This window comes from Silurus meridionalis, chromosome 7 (genome assembly GCF_014805685.1).
Source record: "Silurus meridionalis isolate SWU-2019-XX chromosome 7, ASM1480568v1, whole genome shotgun sequence".
In the NCBI taxonomy this organism is placed as follows: domain Eukaryota; kingdom Metazoa; phylum Chordata; class Actinopteri; order Siluriformes; family Siluridae; genus Silurus; species Silurus meridionalis.
Genome location: NC_060890.1, coordinates 22,171,987 through 22,190,464, shown reverse-complemented (window position 1 = coordinate 22,190,464; position 18,478 = coordinate 22,171,987). Strand labels below are relative to the sequence as shown.

The 18,478-nt window shown below is 38.6% G+C and overlaps 1 protein-coding gene across 4 annotated transcripts in view; it reads right to left on the bottom strand.

Annotated features, from left to right (window-relative positions):
* Positions 1 to 18,478, bottom strand: part of lzts2b (leucine zipper, putative tumor suppressor 2b) — a 29,332-nt gene that overhangs the window by 6,128 nt on the left and 4,726 nt on the right. The window contains exons 1-4 of one of the 4 annotated variants that reach the window (XM_046854043.1): positions 7,100 to 7,490; positions 2,204 to 2,665; positions 1,296 to 1,847; positions 816 to 1,085 (exon numbers count right to left, since the gene is read on the bottom strand). In XM_046854043.1, the coding sequence (XP_046709999.1) occupies positions 816 to 1,085; positions 1,296 to 1,847; positions 2,204 to 2,638 (1,257 nt within the window). In that variant the 5' untranslated portion in view covers positions 2,639 to 2,665; positions 7,100 to 7,490. Of the gene's footprint in view, positions 1 to 815; positions 1,086 to 1,295; positions 1,848 to 2,203; positions 2,666 to 7,099; positions 7,491 to 18,478 lie in introns of those variants that run through there. The other 3 variants (XM_046854044.1, XM_046854045.1, XM_046854042.1) reach the window with 3 other exon arrangements.

The window sequence follows — 18,478 nt, the reverse complement described above, 5'->3', positions numbered from 1 at the left end:
TCAGAATCCCTTCTGAAATCAAAAACTATTAACCAGATAAAGAACACCTCAGTTTCCCATCCCAAACCTCCAAGATTGCTCACAGTCACAGTTTGTTCCTGATCACTGGCTTTGCTGCCCTTGCCTGCTGTTTCTCCGTCCCAGTTTAGATGGCCTCAGGTCCCAGTGAAGCCCAATAAAGATCTGGAATAGTCTATTTTCTCTTTATCTGTGCTGAAAGTCCAGCTGTGACTCTAGGTTCTGTTTCCAGTGTTCTGTTCATTCCTGACCTTGTGGCTCTGGTATCCAGTTAGTCTGGTTTCCAGTAAAAAAAAAAAAACTTAAGCTAGATAATGAAGAGGCAACACTTTCACGTTTTTTTTTTTCCTGGCTTTTCTATATATGTTAATGATCCTCAGTCTAGTTTTGGTAATAATCCAAATCAAATTGCTACCTCTCTTGTCTAATGGTCTCTCTCTGGTCTTTATCTCCAGTTTCTGCTGCTATGTGTGTCAGTCCTTGCTTTACCTAAGATACATTATCCTTGCTTTAGGCTCTTACTTCAATCCAAATATCCGTCCTACCCCAACTGTCAGATGACAGAAATCTCTTAAGTTTCCAGCCCATTACACCACACTGGCCATGCCCTGGTTCACCCTGGTGTCTGTAGCATGTTTTACCTATGTCTTGTTATCTTATCTTTGTTGATGACCTAGTCCATCATGCTTGCTTCTTGTTTAATGTTTGTAATGTATGTGCACAATATTAGTAATTAAATAGAATCAAGAGGTGCACCTGCTTTTAACTGGCCTGAAATAGTGTCTCACTTATCTCACCTCCCATTTGGTCTCTTCCAGTCTGGGTCCCAGTTGTGTGTGTTCCCGTTCAAAGGAAGCACAGCGTTCCTCAAACCTCTCCCGTTCCTGCAAGACTTGTGTAAAGTCATCATGTAGCTTCTTTTTCTCCTGCTGAAGCTGGAAGACCTGGAACTGAAGGAGTTGCTGTGCCCGCTGGGCCTTCTGTGATGCCTTCTGCATTTTAGTGGCACAGCTCTGTCGCAATTCTTCCATCTCCAGCTCACTGCGCTTCTGCTTCTCTTCATACACCTGCCAACAGGGATAAATGTTTTTTGTTTCTTATGTTTCTTATGGTACAGAAATGTTGTTAGTGGTTTAAGATGATATGTGCTTTTAGTGGTATCTTGATACCACCACTGCTTTCATCAATGCTCTATCAAGTATATTTCCAATCAGATATTTGAAGCTGAAAAGGCTTGGGTACATTCCTTGAACATGGTTGAAATACTTTTCACTTACCTGACAAATAGCTACCTCATTCTCATCCAGGTTTTCTCGTAAGTGCTGCAACTCCAGCTCTCTCTCTCTTAATTTTTCCTCCAAGTCTCTCACAATGGCCTCATAAGCCTCTATTGGTGGAGGAGAGGGTCCACCTGATCCCAAGTCTGATATACCTGGTTGACTGCGACTTCCAAGAGATCCCGTGCTTTTGCTAGAAGATGAACGTCCACTGTCTGAATTAGAGTGCCCATGGTTAAGCACAGGCTTGCTAGCTTCTGTTTGGTTCGAACTATAAACTGGGCCATTGTATGCATTCAGGTTAGTTAATGAGTTCCGGCCTGAGTCTGTCATGGTAAAGGACTGGCTGAACAAACCATTTCGAGCCCCACTGTAGGAGCTGCGTCGTTCTGTGGTTACCGGGTTGACGTCTTGTTCTGGAGAGAGTACGCTGAGATTGCCCTGGCTCCCTGATAAGCCTCCTAGCTGTGGCGAGAGATACTGCATAGCATTTCTACTCTTTGGCACCACAGGCTTGAACGCTGTTGGTCGGATGATGGCCTGCTGTACATTCTGGAAAGTTAAAACGGTTATAATTATTCGCTCCACTTGGTCAATATTTGATGTAACTGTTTTTATTTGAACATTATGTTGGTTTTCTTACACAGTGGACTATTTATGTTGTCATTGCACCTATCACAATTAAGGAAAATTTGGCTCCAAGTTGTAACAGTTTAGTGTGGGTACTCAGTCCATAGAAGTTCTTGGTAACCAAGAGTCCACATAATTTTGTTATTCATATTCAGTCATTATTTATATTCAGTCAGTATTTTTATTAGACAAAAAGCATTATTTCCAACTATTAAAAACATCGGTTTTTACTTTTCAATTTTCATTTGCATATTGTTTTAGACTCTATAAGTACTTACCCTCTCTAACTGTCCAGAAACAGGTACCAATTTAGGAGGCCCATCCACGCCCATCTCCCCTCCATTCTGGCTTAAATGCAACCAGTTATCATTCCAGTCAGTGATCAAATCCTCATGTGAATAGGATCGTCCGCCAATTCCTTTACCTCGAGCTGCAATGGCCTTCCTCTTGCTTGATGGTGTTTGACTTACATAGATTCCTTCACGAGAGGACTCGGAGTGGAGCCGTCCCGAGCCTGCTACTCCTCGGCGAATCTGAGCCGTGACCTCCAAGTTGTTCCGACCGTGGTATGCGGTGTGGCTGGGGATCATACTGCTTACGGAACCCATGCCCCCTAGAGAGGGTGGTGAAACAGGAGACAAACGTTGTCTTCGACTCTCCAGTCCTGGAGGTTGGTGGTCAGTAGTCACTGGAAGGGACTGGACCAATGCCATGCCTGTGGCTTACTGCACCCACTCAATCTATGTACAAAACAAATAAAGAACATTTTGGTCAGATCATGCTTCCGTTCGTGAACTACATATAATGGTTACGGTGTGTTTTTCTATGAAAACGCTTCATCTATCATGTTCAAGGATTCGGTGGAAAGCCTAAAATGTTCTATGTAGTACCCTATTTCAATTTAAAAAAATCTTGCAAATCAACCACCAAGGGATCCCCAAGATACTCAATAAGTAGCTGATTTTATTTTGAACTACCACAGAGGGGAAAACAGAATTTTAGCAGAACAGCCCTAAAGGAATGACAGTGGATGAGACAGCTATTTCACATGTGAGTCAACAACAGTAAAAAGACAGTGAGGTCAAAAGCCTGGTGATACTACTATGTATTACTAAGAAAAATGTTTTTAAAAACCGAAGACACCACAGTCTTTCCTAAATATTTCCTTTTGGCTAGTTAAAAGCTTGTAAATTCACAGGTCACTATTTATCTACCTAAAGAATATATGAAGCAAATGTACCTGCTACTAGAAACCAATATGTATTTTTAACATTTTTTTATTTAAAAGGTCCCAACCTAGAGAAACCCAGAGGCCAAAGACTATTCAGAAGGTCATATGATAGAAGGAACAAATTAAAATGCAATTTATCTATTTATGTACATATTTACTACTACACAGGCAGAAATATAAATCTGGAAGAAAATGCTTTAGTTGTTTAAAATGTACACACAAAAAAAGGCTCAAGGCAGCAGGTTCTAAGTTGGACCACTACCACACACTGAGCAGGATCGTACTCAGTACTGTGCATCTCCTACCCCAGTACAAAAATAACTTGAGCTTTGTGTAGACTAATTATCAGGCCATAATAGTGATGCTACATTTTTTTTCAGCCCAGGTAGCGTTAATCATGTGGGATTGTATATATTAATACAGGTTTAATTTGCTTAGGCATTTTAAAACTTAGTGCTGAAGCTAATTAAAGCTATATGCCCTAATTACTGGGGCAGTACTTTGATGTGATGAAACTATGGTGAAATGGCTCAATAGACAGGAGCTTCTGATTGCATTATATATACACAATGCTGGATTTTTTTCAAGAAAATAAATATTCTAAAATAGTATTTGAACCATGAAATGAGTTCTGACAGCCCTTGCAGTCAGTCCTGTGGTGCTGAATTAAAAATGGCATGCAACCATTTTTAGTTTCCGCTAGTCTCAGGTCTCTTCAGGCTTTACTTCTGTAAGGAAGATGCAAGCCTAGTTTATTTAAATCAAAGCCCTGAAATACACTTTTATTTCAGGACTATCCTGTTGCAAGGTAAGGGTGTTATGATGTAAGGTATTAAGTTTATCTCACAGGTCATGTCTGTGCTCCAACGATTTCACAGATGGGACAGTAAGCTTTAGAAGATTAGCAGCCTCTTATGTTGAGAGCAACTGTTTACAGATGCAAATGGATAATGTAAAATCAATGCTAGATGCTTTATCCGCTCTCCCGTTACGAATTAATGATGCAACAAGAAACAGATGTCCCATCAACGACTAAGTAGACATTTGTCCATTTGCCTCTTTAAACAAGATGCCTTTTTAAACAAGAGAAGTATACAATGGAAAATCTCATATGGTTCACTCAAGATAGATATAAAAGCTTTAAAATTAAAGCTTACAATTGACATTTTTTTTAGTCCTAGTCATTGTTTCAAATGTCAAATTCCTATAGTTAGACATGGGATTCAGAACATCGGGTTTATTATTTCCAGTCCTACTTCTGCTACATTAGTAGTCCTAAAAAAAGGTTCCAACATTTGCTAAATAAGCCCTTTATCACCTTCTGAGGCAGGTATTGTGTTATATTGCTAGCTAACAGTGAAGTGAAGCAATGTAAGGCACTTTAATGCTAGTTAGCATGATCACTGCAAAGTGTATCCTCATGCTGTTTTTCATTCATCAGTAGCCAGATTACCATACTTGGCTGAAGTTTTCTTTTATGTCTCTTGCTGTCAATCAAAGCAAACAAGCAGACACACACACACACACACTCACACAGGATGGGTCAACAGCACAGACGGAGCTGGTGGGTGTTGGTGACTGTGTTCCTGGGAAAGTTCAGCTGACACAAGGACTGTCTCTCCCACAACAACAAGAAAAATGTGCAGACATGGCACCTAATGAGTGTTTTTTCTCTCGCCGTCTGTAAAGGTGGGTCACAGTATTCATCTAATTACTGGTTATTGGTGCCAGTATCAGTGGAAGCCATTTTTGACACAAAACCTGATTCAGGATTTACTTCAAACTTTGCAAAAGACATGTTTTAGCCAAATCAAACATGTATTTGTTATTGGTTAGATGATTCTACATAATGAATTTGTTTTTATTTTAGGTCAGACTTGGCCTGCAAGTTTGGACTTGAATTTACAGAAATGCATAATCCCATAAAAAAAGAGCATTGATCCTGGATTTAATAAGTCTGTAAATATGCTTACGTACATGTGGTCACGTTTTACAACAACACTATGGTCTTTTTAATCAGATTATAGCCATTAGTATGTCAATCCAAATAAAATCCACAAGACATCTGGATTTGAAGCCAGTAAACAGGTTAGTCAGCAACTTTAGATCACTTATAAACATTAAGAAAATTGTTTGTCTCTGCCTTTGAATACAATTAGATCCAATCAATTGTACAAAAGATCTAATATTTATAGTTAAATGACATTGCATGTACTAAATAAAATAAATTATTATTTTAAATAAGTAAATACTTACATACGTGTGCTAACATAGTATGTAACTCTGTGTATATGTGCATTAAGTGGTGTCACACACACACACACACACACACACAAACCCTCACACCGAGTAGGTGCTGTGACTGGACTGGCAGGAACGCTCAGTGTAAACAGGATGGTGTAGGAAGGCAAAGCAGCTCCCAGTGACGCACTTCGACACACAGATCTAACACTAAATCTGCCTTTCTGAAGTAATACAGTACATGCACAGTACTGCTGCTAGCTATAAATATTAACTTGTACACCCATTCACACCCACTTTTATGCTCATACGCAATTCAGTTTAAAGGGCTTGTGAAGGAGGGCACTGTTTCACATACAAACACACACACAAATGTACACACCATGCATACTCACAGTCAAGGAATGTTTGAGCAGGAACCTGTCTCATTTTCTGTCTTTCTTTTAATTATGTCTCATTATGTTCTCATGTCATTATATTCATATCATATTTACAATAATCACACTGGGATTCATTTAAATTTTATTTGTATATCGTTGTACATCGATTGTCCCAAAGCAGTTATAGGTTAGAAATATTTAATGTATAAGTCTCTATAGATCTGCCAGTTGTGACAATGACAAGAACAAACTCCCTGAGATAGTAGGAAGAAGAAACCTTAAGAGGAACCAGACTCAAAAAGGAAGCCATTCTCATCTAAGTGGCACCAAATGTCCATTCATTAAACTTTTCACTTAAATGCAGTAATGGTCTTGCCAGGATTTGCAGTCCTAAGCCATTGTAGTAGACAATCCAAATCAATCTCCATAGTTCTCGAGTTGGTCAGTAACTTCATGAATCTATAGGCTGTACATGTGGAACCTCCTGAGATGAAGACATCACTTGACTCACTCTAATGCTGTTCGAGAAAATGAATCTGGCTTTTTATCACTTCTGACCATTTACAATCAAGATTGCAAGCTCTGGAGAAGAATTTGGATTTACATTTAACAGACACCCTTACCCAGAGCTCCTTTTGTGGATCTCAATTATACAACTGAGCTATGGGGTTAGGGGCCTTGCTCAGGGGCCCAGAAGTGGCATCATGGTGTGGCTAGGATTTAAACTCACAAAAAAAAATCTTCAACCTCAAAAATAATTTAATTATTATTGAATTTAAGACTTAAAAGAAAATACAAATGTCTTTGCCACCCTTATAAAGAAATGCATCTATGAACATGAATGCAAATTGATAAGTACTTAATGTTCTTGTGACAGCCATCATAATGCCATGCCTTCTGGAAGATTATATTATGCATAAAATATGTGTGTGTTTTCAAATGCTTAATCGTTTCTATGCCAACTAACTGTACCATTTCTGTCTTCTGTCATTATCTTCAAATAGTACACATTATTATTAAGTAACTGTGTGCGTAAGTAAATGTCCCCTGACAAACAGTCACATGACTATGCAGTACAGCAAAAATGCTAATTCTTCTATTAATTTTCACTGCATACATTATATCCAGTGCTATAAAGACCATCATAAAGGCCACATTTTATGTTTTTCACCAATATATCTAATTCAGATTAGCTTAATTTAAAGTGTTTCTCACAAATTCCATATAAAATCACATAAACAGCTCTCTCTCTCTCTCTCACACACACTCTCTCTCCCAAAGTAAATACACACAGACACAGCAAAGTTTCCGAGCTGACATACCCCAGGTTTGAGTCTGGCATTGTTGCTTCCTCTGCTAAATGAAAGTTTCAAAAAAATCTCTTTAGCTCTTTTGTATAATTCTCCACAAAGAACATACTTCCATCTTTCACTGCCTGGGCCGTCTTCACACACTTTCCTCTTTCGCTTCCTCCTTCTCGTTGCTCTCTTTCTCTCTCACCGCTCTCTCCATCCTCTCTCCTCCCTCAGGAAATGCTATTTCTCCGCCACACGTGTTCTATATAGCGCAGCCCAGCTGTGAATGGAGGCCTCATCCTTCCTTTTTCCCCATTCACTCTTTCTTTCTCTCTGGTTTTCACTGTGTTTCCTCAGCACAGGTTTTTCCCTCTTTAGCCGACTCTTCAGCAGGAGGCAGATGTTTCTGGGATTTGAGCAGCAGTGTGTGTGTGTTCATGTATTTGGAACATGAAACGTGCTGGGCCGAAACTGGCCACAACAAGGAAATGACACACAGGTCTGGAATGTGTCGTGCACCTTTATTCACAGACACACTCCTCTGTAACACTCCTATGTAATCACCTTATTATTCTTAATGCGGTGTGTTTTCAGGAATGTCATAAAGATTCATAAAAGAAAACACGCACATACACACAAACACTCACACCGAAACATCTGACCTAAACTGTTTATACACAGTGTTCATTGCGTTTAGTCATAGGCTCTATGGAGGCAGGGCTTAAATTACATTTGCTCAGCGAATCACAACCTTATCCACAACCCTTACCACAACATATAACATTCCTACCTCCAGTCCATCACCTTTTCTTTTCGCTTCTTATACAGTTCTTATTTATCAGCTAATTATATGTCTGCAGCAAAAGTTAATAAGTAGCTGGGTATATTCACTGGCATCTAGCTTCATAGCTAACCTCGGTTACAGCATTGTGTAATGGTTGTGTTCACATGATGTTGAAATTTCATCCTTTCAGATATCACAGCAAGAAGCCTCTATTCAGATAGGCTTGTCTCTTTGATCTGAGATGTTTCCTGAGACTTCTGACTGAGAAACAAACACCATTGTCTCACAAAAAAAGCTACACTATTATTTATGAGTTGGTGTATGCTGGAATAGGTTTGGGTCTCCTAATTCAAGTGAAGGGAAAATTTCCTATACATCCTATACTATTGTGTGCGGGAGAACCTTGTATAGCTGGAAACTTTTGTCCATAAAGTCTATATAATTGTGTAATTATACAAGTATATGAATAAATCATCATCTTTATGAATAAAGCTGGGAGCACGCTAACTATAAAAATAAGGAATAACACAGAATGTATTAGAAAAAATACATTGTTGCTGTAATGTTCTTTTTTCCAAAAAGCCTGTAAGACAAATATTACATAGTAGATGTTTTTTCCAGAATGATCACTAATACTTTAGGTATACTATTGTTCTGACTGACCAAAATAAATTAGCTTGTAGCTAGTTCACTTGTGTGCTACCCAGGTCTACCTATGTGCCCAAAAACCTGAAAAAAGGGCTGAAGACTGGTAGCTAACCTAATGAAATACCATGTAGCCAGATTATTAGCTGGTAAGGTGATAAACACAGCCTGAGAGAAGCAAACGGATATACATGAAAATGTTAATGTGGTACGTTGTTTTTATGATTGACACAAAAGATGTAAATTGTGTTTACTGGTGTTTTGTCCAGTAACAATTTTTTTATCTGGCTTGCACATTTATTAATATTATTTCCTCATTATAACCATGAAGAGACGGAATGTGTTAGCGGTTTCTCGCTAATGTTTCGCCGAATTTCTAGCACTGCTGTCTCCTCAGTGTTTTCACCCCAGCTACATTGCAACATATAAAGTTCACTGAAATTGCAACAACTCAAATTAGTAAAGATTTTGCTTTTTATAAACAAATGATGAAAACTAGGGACACTTTCCACCCTTAACCCATACACTTCTGTATACTTAACGTGTGTGCAAGGATATGAATGTGCATGCGGGTCAGTATAAGTGCATAAATGTGTGTGTGTGTGTGTGTGTGTGTGTGTGTGTGTGTGTGTGTGTGTGCGGGCATACGCACGCTGGGGTAAGTAGGGTAGAGTAAGTAGGCTACAGCGCTATTCCACAGGTTCCTTTCAGGTCCTGCTGTAAATGGGTCACTCTAGCCAGTGTTAATTTGGTCCCGCAGGCGAAACGGGGCTAAAGAGCCGACCTCTGTGGAACAGCCCAGAAAAACCCAGAACAGCAGAGACATGGGAGGGAAGACGCTTTCCCATGATACTGTGAGCTATTATTAAAACCAGGTCCGAGCATGACTATGACAAAGCCTCAGACAGCGAGGCCACACATACACACTGAAACTCACAATAGGCACTTCCCAAACAAAAAAAAGCTGTTCAGGGTTGATGTCATTTCCATTTGTTGTGTAAACAGCATAAACCTATAGATAATCGCTTTTTGAAACTGGCGTAATGTTACAGGTCAAGATTCCTATTCCTGTAAGTGTTTCTAATAAATAAGTAAGTCCCGTCTTGGCAGTTTTTACATGAAAGGCATGGAGGTACTTATTTTTTTCTTTCATGCCCTGCATCCTTTGACCTTCACCGGACTTAGGTTTTACTCATATTGAGTCTGACTGCATTAGAACCTAGAGAGAATAAAAAGTTTAAATGTAAACATTGGGAATGTTGGGATGGTGGAATATATATGTTATCTTATCTATATGTTATGTATATATTTAGATGTATATCCCAGCAATGTTAGGAAGCTGGGGTCAGAGCACAGGGTCAGCCATCTAACAGCACCCCTGGATCACAAAGAATTAGGGGCCGTGTTCAAGGGCCCCAAGAGTGGCAGCTTAAGAATACCGCGGTTTAAAGCCTGACCCTTCAAACAGTAACACAGTGCCATAACTACTGAGCTATCATAATTGTGAGATCATATCCCAGGACCACCAAGCTACCTCTCCTGAGCCCCTGAGCAATGTTTTTAACCCTCAAGTGCCCATTTCTGCTCATTTGCCATTTTCAGGTGTATCAAAACATTCAGATTTTTTATATTTAAATAGGTTTAACAGGAATGGTTTTAAAAAAAATGGATTCACTTACTAGCCATGATTGTAGTTCTTTCGGCTTCTTCCATTAGGGGGCGCCACAGCGGATCATCCGCATGTTTGATTTGGCACATGTTTTTACGCTGGATGCCCTTCCTGACGCAACCCTCCCCATTTATCCTGGCTTGGGACAGGCACTAAAAGTGGCTTGGGTTGGTTCCCTGACCGGGGATCGAACCCAGGCCACAGTGGTGAGAGCGCCGCAGCCTAACCACTAGACCACCAGGGGACCTACTGGGCTATATGAATATATATATTTTTAAAGGCACTGCAAAACACTGCCATCTATAGACTTTCAGCACATAATACAGCACCATCACCCCAAGACTTAGCCAATATAGAGATATCTAAAAATTCACATAAATCTTATTATCATGGACTACATCAGCTGGTTTATTATAACATATGTCTGGAGGTCACATGCAAACCTAATAAACATATCCCAAAAAATACACACTGTATCCCAGCCTCGCTTATAGATTATATTTATAATGTGGGAGTCTCGGAGAGAAGAGCAGAGGGAGTATTGACCCACACTTAAGACCCAGAGGTCTTTAATCCTTCTGGTACTGGTTTTATATGTGGCTGTAGTTCAGCTCAGTTTGGGAAATGGGAGCACAGGAAGACCCCCTGCTGTAAACAGAGAGATGATCTACCATTCACAAGCTTGAGCTGAGAACAGAGGGATTGTGTAAAGGATTTATTATCCAATTCAAGCCTTTTGAAACTAAAGGCCAATAAAATAACCACAGGAATGACATAAGAACTATTCTTTCCTGCAATGCAGAGAGCAAAAGACCAAATACCCCAAAAAGGGACTGTTTATTTCTATTTCATAAGTTATCAGGCACATATTTTTACAAGAGTACAAGAAAAGTGCATTAGCCAGAAACCAAAACTAGTCAGAATTTTTTTTATTATTTAGAAAGGGGGAACATTCCTCAAAGGAAACTAAACCTTGTTTCTTCTTCATCCACTTCTTTTTATTAATTAATTTATTAATACAAATTCTCGGTTATCCTCTGAAAAACACTGCATAACAATGAAATAACAAGAAATGATTGGCTTATCTCAGCTGTTTGTTTTGCCCAAATTCCTCCTGGAGGTCAATCAACCAGCACAGTTTTGTTGTCTAAACATCGCTTTTTCAGTTTAGTACAGTACCGGAGCGTTCACTCTTCACTTTCCAGCTTTATATTTATTTTACATACATAAGTCCTGAATTTAACATTGCACTCTTAGTGTGTATGATTTATTACCCTCGTTTCAGGGAAACTGCAGTAAAGTTGAAGGAAGATGAAAGCAAATATCATGCATGTCTTCCAAATTACAGAGAATAATTACATGAAGAAGCCGGCATTAAATTGAAGCTACTGAGAAACCAGTTCATAGTTCAGAGGCCCTCCAGAGTATAACAGAGTAGAATGTATTTAATGCGCCAATTCACAAATTAATCTTTTTCTAGTAAGATTTAAGAATGAACAGAGCTAGAAGAAAAAGTCATGTCATTCTTGAGCAATATAAAATATTAGGCTTATATGTAGGGGTAGCCATTGCTAATCAAATGTCCTTTTATTTTTAAAATTGCTCATCTAACTTACAGTTATCCCATTTTATACACAGCAGTTTAGGGTTGCTCAGGTGTCCAGTAATGGCAGCTTGGTGGTACCGGGATTTGAACTCACAACCTCCCTAACGAAGTCCAACACCTTAACCATTGCCCATGCACATTTCAGAAGGATTCAACTCTTTCTATCCACACCAGCCTCTCAGGCCCTTTGTTGCTTATCCCTTGTTTTTTCCAGACTGGCTCCTGTAAGGTCTGCCTGTGAGCACCATTTTACTACAACTGATCTAGAATGAAGCTGCACAGGTTTTCTTCAACCTTCAAGTTCTCCCACACCACCCCCATTGCTCCACTGGCTTCCTGTAGTTGCCCATATCAGATTTAAAACACTGCTGCTCGCCTACAAAGCCAAAAATGGACCAGCACTTATTTACTTCAACACACTTATCACTATCACACCCCGCACTGCACCACATACACTCTAGCAGTGCTCAACCATCACTCAGGGTCGGATGCAGGCATGCATCAAGACTCTTCTTGTCTAGGTGATGGATAGAACTCCTATAGTAGATGTTTGAACACATGAATCATTGGGGGTCCACAAAACAATGTAGAAACAACCGTAAAAATTCATGAAATATTTACAAGAAATGTGAAAACAGCTTTACTTTCTTGTTCCCCAATAGATTTTTTTGGCCTGACCGTATTTTTATTCTGTAGCCTAGTAAACAGGAATCAGGAAGTAATCAAAGCACTTCTGTAAGTTGCTCTTAATAAGTGCCTCTGCCAAATGGCATAAATGTAAATATATATGCAGACTTAAACAATGACCTTATTACAAAGTCAGCCGTTGCTCAAACCACCAGCTTCTAAGGATCTCACAGCCACATTTCTTTGCAAGATTCAACCTGTAGATATAATGGTTATTTGAGTTTCTAGCTACTGATTAACTCTAAAATGTTGGACAGAGTCTCCACACTGGCCTCAAAATTCCTTGTTTTTTCCACATTAGCATGGCTTGCACTTTATCTGATGCAGGTAATTACTTAATTATTAACATATATATATTTGATTATTAAAAAAACACTAATTGACTTTAGGAATTGCTGCTTTTAATGTAGGCTGATGTAAATACATAACCAAGGCTAAACCGAGCATAAACAAACTATAAGCCATGACCTTAGAACAAGAGGTTGAATGACCGTGAATTTTACCGATACCAATAGCTAGGTTGGATCGTACAATACTGGATCTTACAGCCGATAATCAAATAATCAACCAATAGTTTTTAAAATAGAAAAAAAAAAAAAAAACATAACACCATGTAAAATATTACTGAACTAAATGTGCTAAATGAAATAAATATCAATTATAATAATTATATTAATAAATACTGAGGTAAATTAAAGACAATGCATTTAAACTCAGTAACACTCCAAATAAATAAAAACAGTTAAATCCTAAACGAATAAAATAAACACTTCAAATAAACAGCATGTGTTTCATCTCTAGAGGCCGCTCTCGTACTGTATCATGCAACCTGGAAAAACTATCGGTATGTATTTTTGCAGATCAAGTCAAGAGAGTAAAGAAGCTTTTATTGTCATTTCTACCATATAGCTGACACAGTACACAGTGAAAATGAGACAATGTTCCTCCAGATTCCTGGTGCTAGATTAAACAACAAAATATATATCGGATAGTTCCAGCTATCGCTATCTGTGCAGAGTTATTGACAAAACCGATGAATCAGTGGACCTCTACTTAAAACCTTTTTTCATTTTACTTCTACTAATTTTGTAAAAGGTTGCATAGACAGAAAGGCCAGATCCTCCACACCATTCAGCTTCATTCAAGAGTTATGAGCACAAGCTAATCCATTATTCACAGTGTCATAGTTTGTGGTACTGCTATTTCTTTCAATTTAATTCAATTATATTTTATTTGTACAGTGCCATATTATGACATCAGGTAAACAAAGTGTTTGTGTCTAATTTTGACTCATTATGGGTCAAACAAGACACACTCATTATAGCGGGCACACCCTTGACTTGGAGTAACAGTTCTATTCTGAACCCTTATTTGCACACTCAGTACCGACTACTCTTCAGAAATCTACTGTATGTTGTGTGGCCATCTACGCCCCTGTGTCCTGTTTGGCAGACAGTCCTGAAATACACACACACATATTCTTTTGCGGGAACCTTGAAGCTGAAACTCACCCCTGAGATCTTCAGTATAAATGTCAACAACAAGGTGGGGCACAGGAAATTAGCTAATGAAACATCGGGAACTTTAGTTGGAGCATGAAGGTAAACATGCAGACATGCAGACACACACACAGTCTGAGTAATGCTCACAAGTCAATGAGTAAAGCGCTGAATTTGTTTATGGAAAAGACTGAAGCAGGAGGGGATGTGGGCGTTAAATGGCAGTTACCCACAATCTGCATAAGGCTGACATTATTTTGGTCCTTTAGTGGCACTACTTATATTTTTGAACTGGGTGTGAAATATCATTTCATATTAATCAAATAAATATACTTAGAAATATACATTCATAAGGAACCTTCTCGCTCATTAGGGATAAAAGTATAGGTAATAACATATACATTTAATGTTTACGACCTGCTCATCTCTGTAAAGCTATTTTGGATCAATGTCCATTGTTGAAAATGCTATACAAAGAAAATTCTACTGTAATTGAGTTGAATGGGAATAAATGTGGCACACAAGAGTTTGATACTGTGGTGTCCATAAACTTTTAGCCATACAATGTAAATGACATTTGATAAAAAAATAAAATTGTGTAAGAAAAATATTGAGCTACATCCATTTAATTCAGTCATTTCTCAAAGCTCGTTTATTGCTGTTTAAAAATAATTTATCTTTGAGTATCAGTAAGTTTGGTGATGTTTCTTAAAACTTTAGCAACAACCCGGATTTGTTCAAGTCCTTGGTCGAGCAGCAATCGTGTGTCATTTCAACTCACACTGCTGCTGTGCACTAACAGTCTAATGGGTTTAATTAAAGAGGTGAATATCGCCAACGGGCTCTCGAGTGAAATTAGTCTGCCTGACTCCAGCACAAACACAGTTCACGGTTTAGTGAAAGCAGGCCGATGAGTACAGTTTCTCCCACATCAGGGCGGCTGATTAGCTTGAAACACACCCTTTACTGGGAAAAACCCACCTACTACTAAAACCCTGATGCGAATATTTAACCACCCCTTACCAGCATTTATGCGGGCTAATTAGTGGATCCACAGCTATGGCTAGACTGTGCCTACAAATCCACCACCCAGATTCACCTACATATAAACTTCAGTGTGATAATTATATATTGTGTCGTTTCACATGGATATATATGAACATTTCAGAATGACTTCGAAGGAAAAAACAGCACTATCATGATGTTTTTTTCCAAATAAATTAAAAAAACATAGTTTGGCAAAGACACCAATAGTGCTAATGAAATACCTAGCAAGCACAAAGAAAAATTATAATTTTATCATACAAAAAAAAAAAAAAAACAGCGACACAAAAAACAAAAAAAAAATATTTACATTTTTGCGTGGCAGTATAATTTTCCTACGAGAACTTGGGATTCTGCCAGGATGTACCCATCTCTTACTCTCACCAGCGGCCAACAGAGTTTAGTTGTCTAGGTGTTAGAGTTAATTTTTTTCTGTTTTTGGTGTTTTAAAGCCCAATTTTAGCTGTGGGTTCTCTCCTTTTTTTAACAGCATTTCTAGACACTGAAGCAGATTGCGTCCGGCTCGGCCCTCTACTGCCACATACATATACACTGTAAAGTTTATACATTACGGGACTGTAATTTGCTCTGTTCTGCTTAATTTATTACTGTAATGTGTTAAATTGTTAATAAATTACAGTATACTACCACATACTGATCACCATTCTTTAAGATTCCTGGGTAGGCTAGGCCATATCTCGACTTACACTTTAATAAATAACCGAATTACAACTTGTCTGGCTAAAGAGAAACACAAAACAGCTAAAAACATATGCAATAATGATCAAAATGTATATAATACTGAAAGAAAACAGCAGATTTCATTTAGCCAATAACTCCATACTATATATATGTGTGGACAACATGGTGGCAGTTACTCTTATAAGAAGGCCTGGTTAAGAAGACCATCAGAGTCTAACTCACCTTAGATGCTTAAGAGACTTTATACTGCCCTACAAAGTGCTCAGGAACATTTAAACCTGCACTATTGAGAACATCCTGACAGGAAACATCAGCCTGGTTTGAGAACAACACAGAGCAGGACAGGCGAGCTCTCCAAAGAGTGGTGTAGTCAGCTGAGCATACAATCTACACTGAGCTCCCTGACCTGCAGTCTATCTACTGCCGGACCAAGGCCAGAAATGATAGTGAAGGACCTCAGCCATCTAAATAACAGTTGAACTGTTCTATCAATTATGGTCAGGGAAATGCTTCTACTCCCCGAAGACCAACACAGAGAGAACAAGGAGGAAGCAGGAAGTTTGTGCCTTCAACTAGGAGAACACCAAAGACTACTTATAAGCACAACATCTATTACTTCATCCTGCTTTTTCTGAACACAGAAATAAATATCAAAAATTGTACATCTTGCACATCTGCACTTTATTATGTACATTTATAATATCAAATACAGGTGGTCCCTGACTTACCATGGAGATAAGTTCAGCTCAGATAACCGCATCATACAGTAACTTTAAAATATCGTTAGTCGAGACAGGGGCTGCAGGTATCAATTTTTTCAGGAACGAGTATTCTCCCAATTAGTCCATGGATTAATCAAGTAATTGAATTAGAGATTTTTTTTTCATTCAAGAGCAATACTAAATATGTCCAAAAATCAACAAGTTATTTGTTTCCTTTTTAGAAAAAGTAAAATTTTTATTGCTGAAATTGCAATCTATGAAAACTAAACCCATTTAGTGCATTTAATTGCCATATTACATCAAATTGGAAATACAAATATATCAATACAAATGTTAACATTAATTTTAAATGACCTTGAAATGAAAAAAGTTTGTTTTATTGTGTGTATGTTTAATCTTAAAATAATCCCAAAGTTTCTGCAGCATCTTCTGTGTATACCTGTCCAGGGATCTCATTTATATCCTGGCGGGAGAAAAGTGCGCACCTGTAAGTAAACTCTGAGCCCTGCGTATGCACAACGTGGGAACACAGAAGGTGAGAAGGGGAGTTGGCAACACAGAGAGCATGCACAACCAGAGATTAGTGGGTGGTGGGTCAGTAATAATGGTCCGTGGGGAAACACAGTGTTCCGTGTGTAGTTAAATGGCCTAAACAAAGGAAATAATTTGCTGCGTTTTTGTATCCTAATTACTCAAGTTACTCGCAAATTCGTTTCAGCCCTAGTCGAAACATGCCCTAGCCTACCCAATAGTCTTAATCATTGATCAGTATGGAGTAGTATACTGTAATTTGTTAATAATTTAACAAAAAAAACAATTAAAAAATACCACACTGTATAAACTATACAGTATACAATATGTGGCACTGGGCATGTGCACGAGCAACGGTAAGAGAATGGAGGGATGAGCATGCGCCACTAAGTTTCCCTGCCGCAAGAAGCTTCAAATATTTTTACACTTTTGTCGTTCTGCTAACGGCATCATAAGAACGATTTGATTATTTGCTTATTGTAAACTCTTTTTTTCTTTTTAGCGTTGCAATTAAATATATTATTATGTGTGTGAATGAGAAGAAGGGCAGTGGAGTGGTGCGGTTGCAGGGAGAAGAGGTGGAGAAGGTGGAGGAGTTCAGGTATCTGGGGTCAACAGTGCAAAGTAACAGAGAGTGTGTTAGAGAAGTGAAGAAAAGAGTGCAGGCAGGGTGGAGTGGGTAGAGAGGAGTGATAGCGAGAGTGATTTGTGATAGAAGAGTATCTGTGAGAGTGAAAGGGAAAGTTTATAGGACTGTGGTGAGACCTGAGATGTTGTATGGATTAGAGACAGTGACATTGAGTAAAAGACAGGAGGTGGAACTGGAGGTAGCAGAGCTGAAGATGTTGAGGTTTTCGTTGGGAGTGACGACGATGGACAGAATTAGAAATGAATTTATTAGAGGGACAGCACATGTAGGATGTTTTGGAGACAAGGTGAGGGAGGGAGATTAAGATGGTTTGGACATGTGCAGAGGAGGGACACGGGGTATATCGGTAGAAAAATGCTGAGGATGGAGCGACCAGGAGGGAGGAAAAGAGGAAGACCAAGGAGAAGGTTTATGGATGTGGTAAGGGGAAGACATGCAGGTAGTTGGTGTGAAAGAGGCAGATGTAGAGGACAGGGGGGAATGGAGACGGCCAAATGGGAGCAGCAGAAAGAAGAAGAAAAGAAGAAGATTAAATAAAAAAGTTTAATCCTTGTAATTCCTCTATACGTTTTTAACCTTCTTAAGTTTTATGTCATTAAAAACATTTCACGGCATGTCACACTTTGTACAGTTTTGAAGGTATGAACTAATATTTAAATTAGATTTTTTTTTGTTAGTTTTTGGTCTAAATGTAAGTTGGAGCCAGAGAATGTACAGTAGGTATAGACGTGGAGACAGTCGAGACTTTGAGACATCATCTGAAGTGCAACTTTACATGGTCCATGGCACAACATGGCAAATCAGCTGACTGAAAACTAGCCATGCCTTTTTATTTATTTAATATGTGTTTAACACAAGGAATACTGGC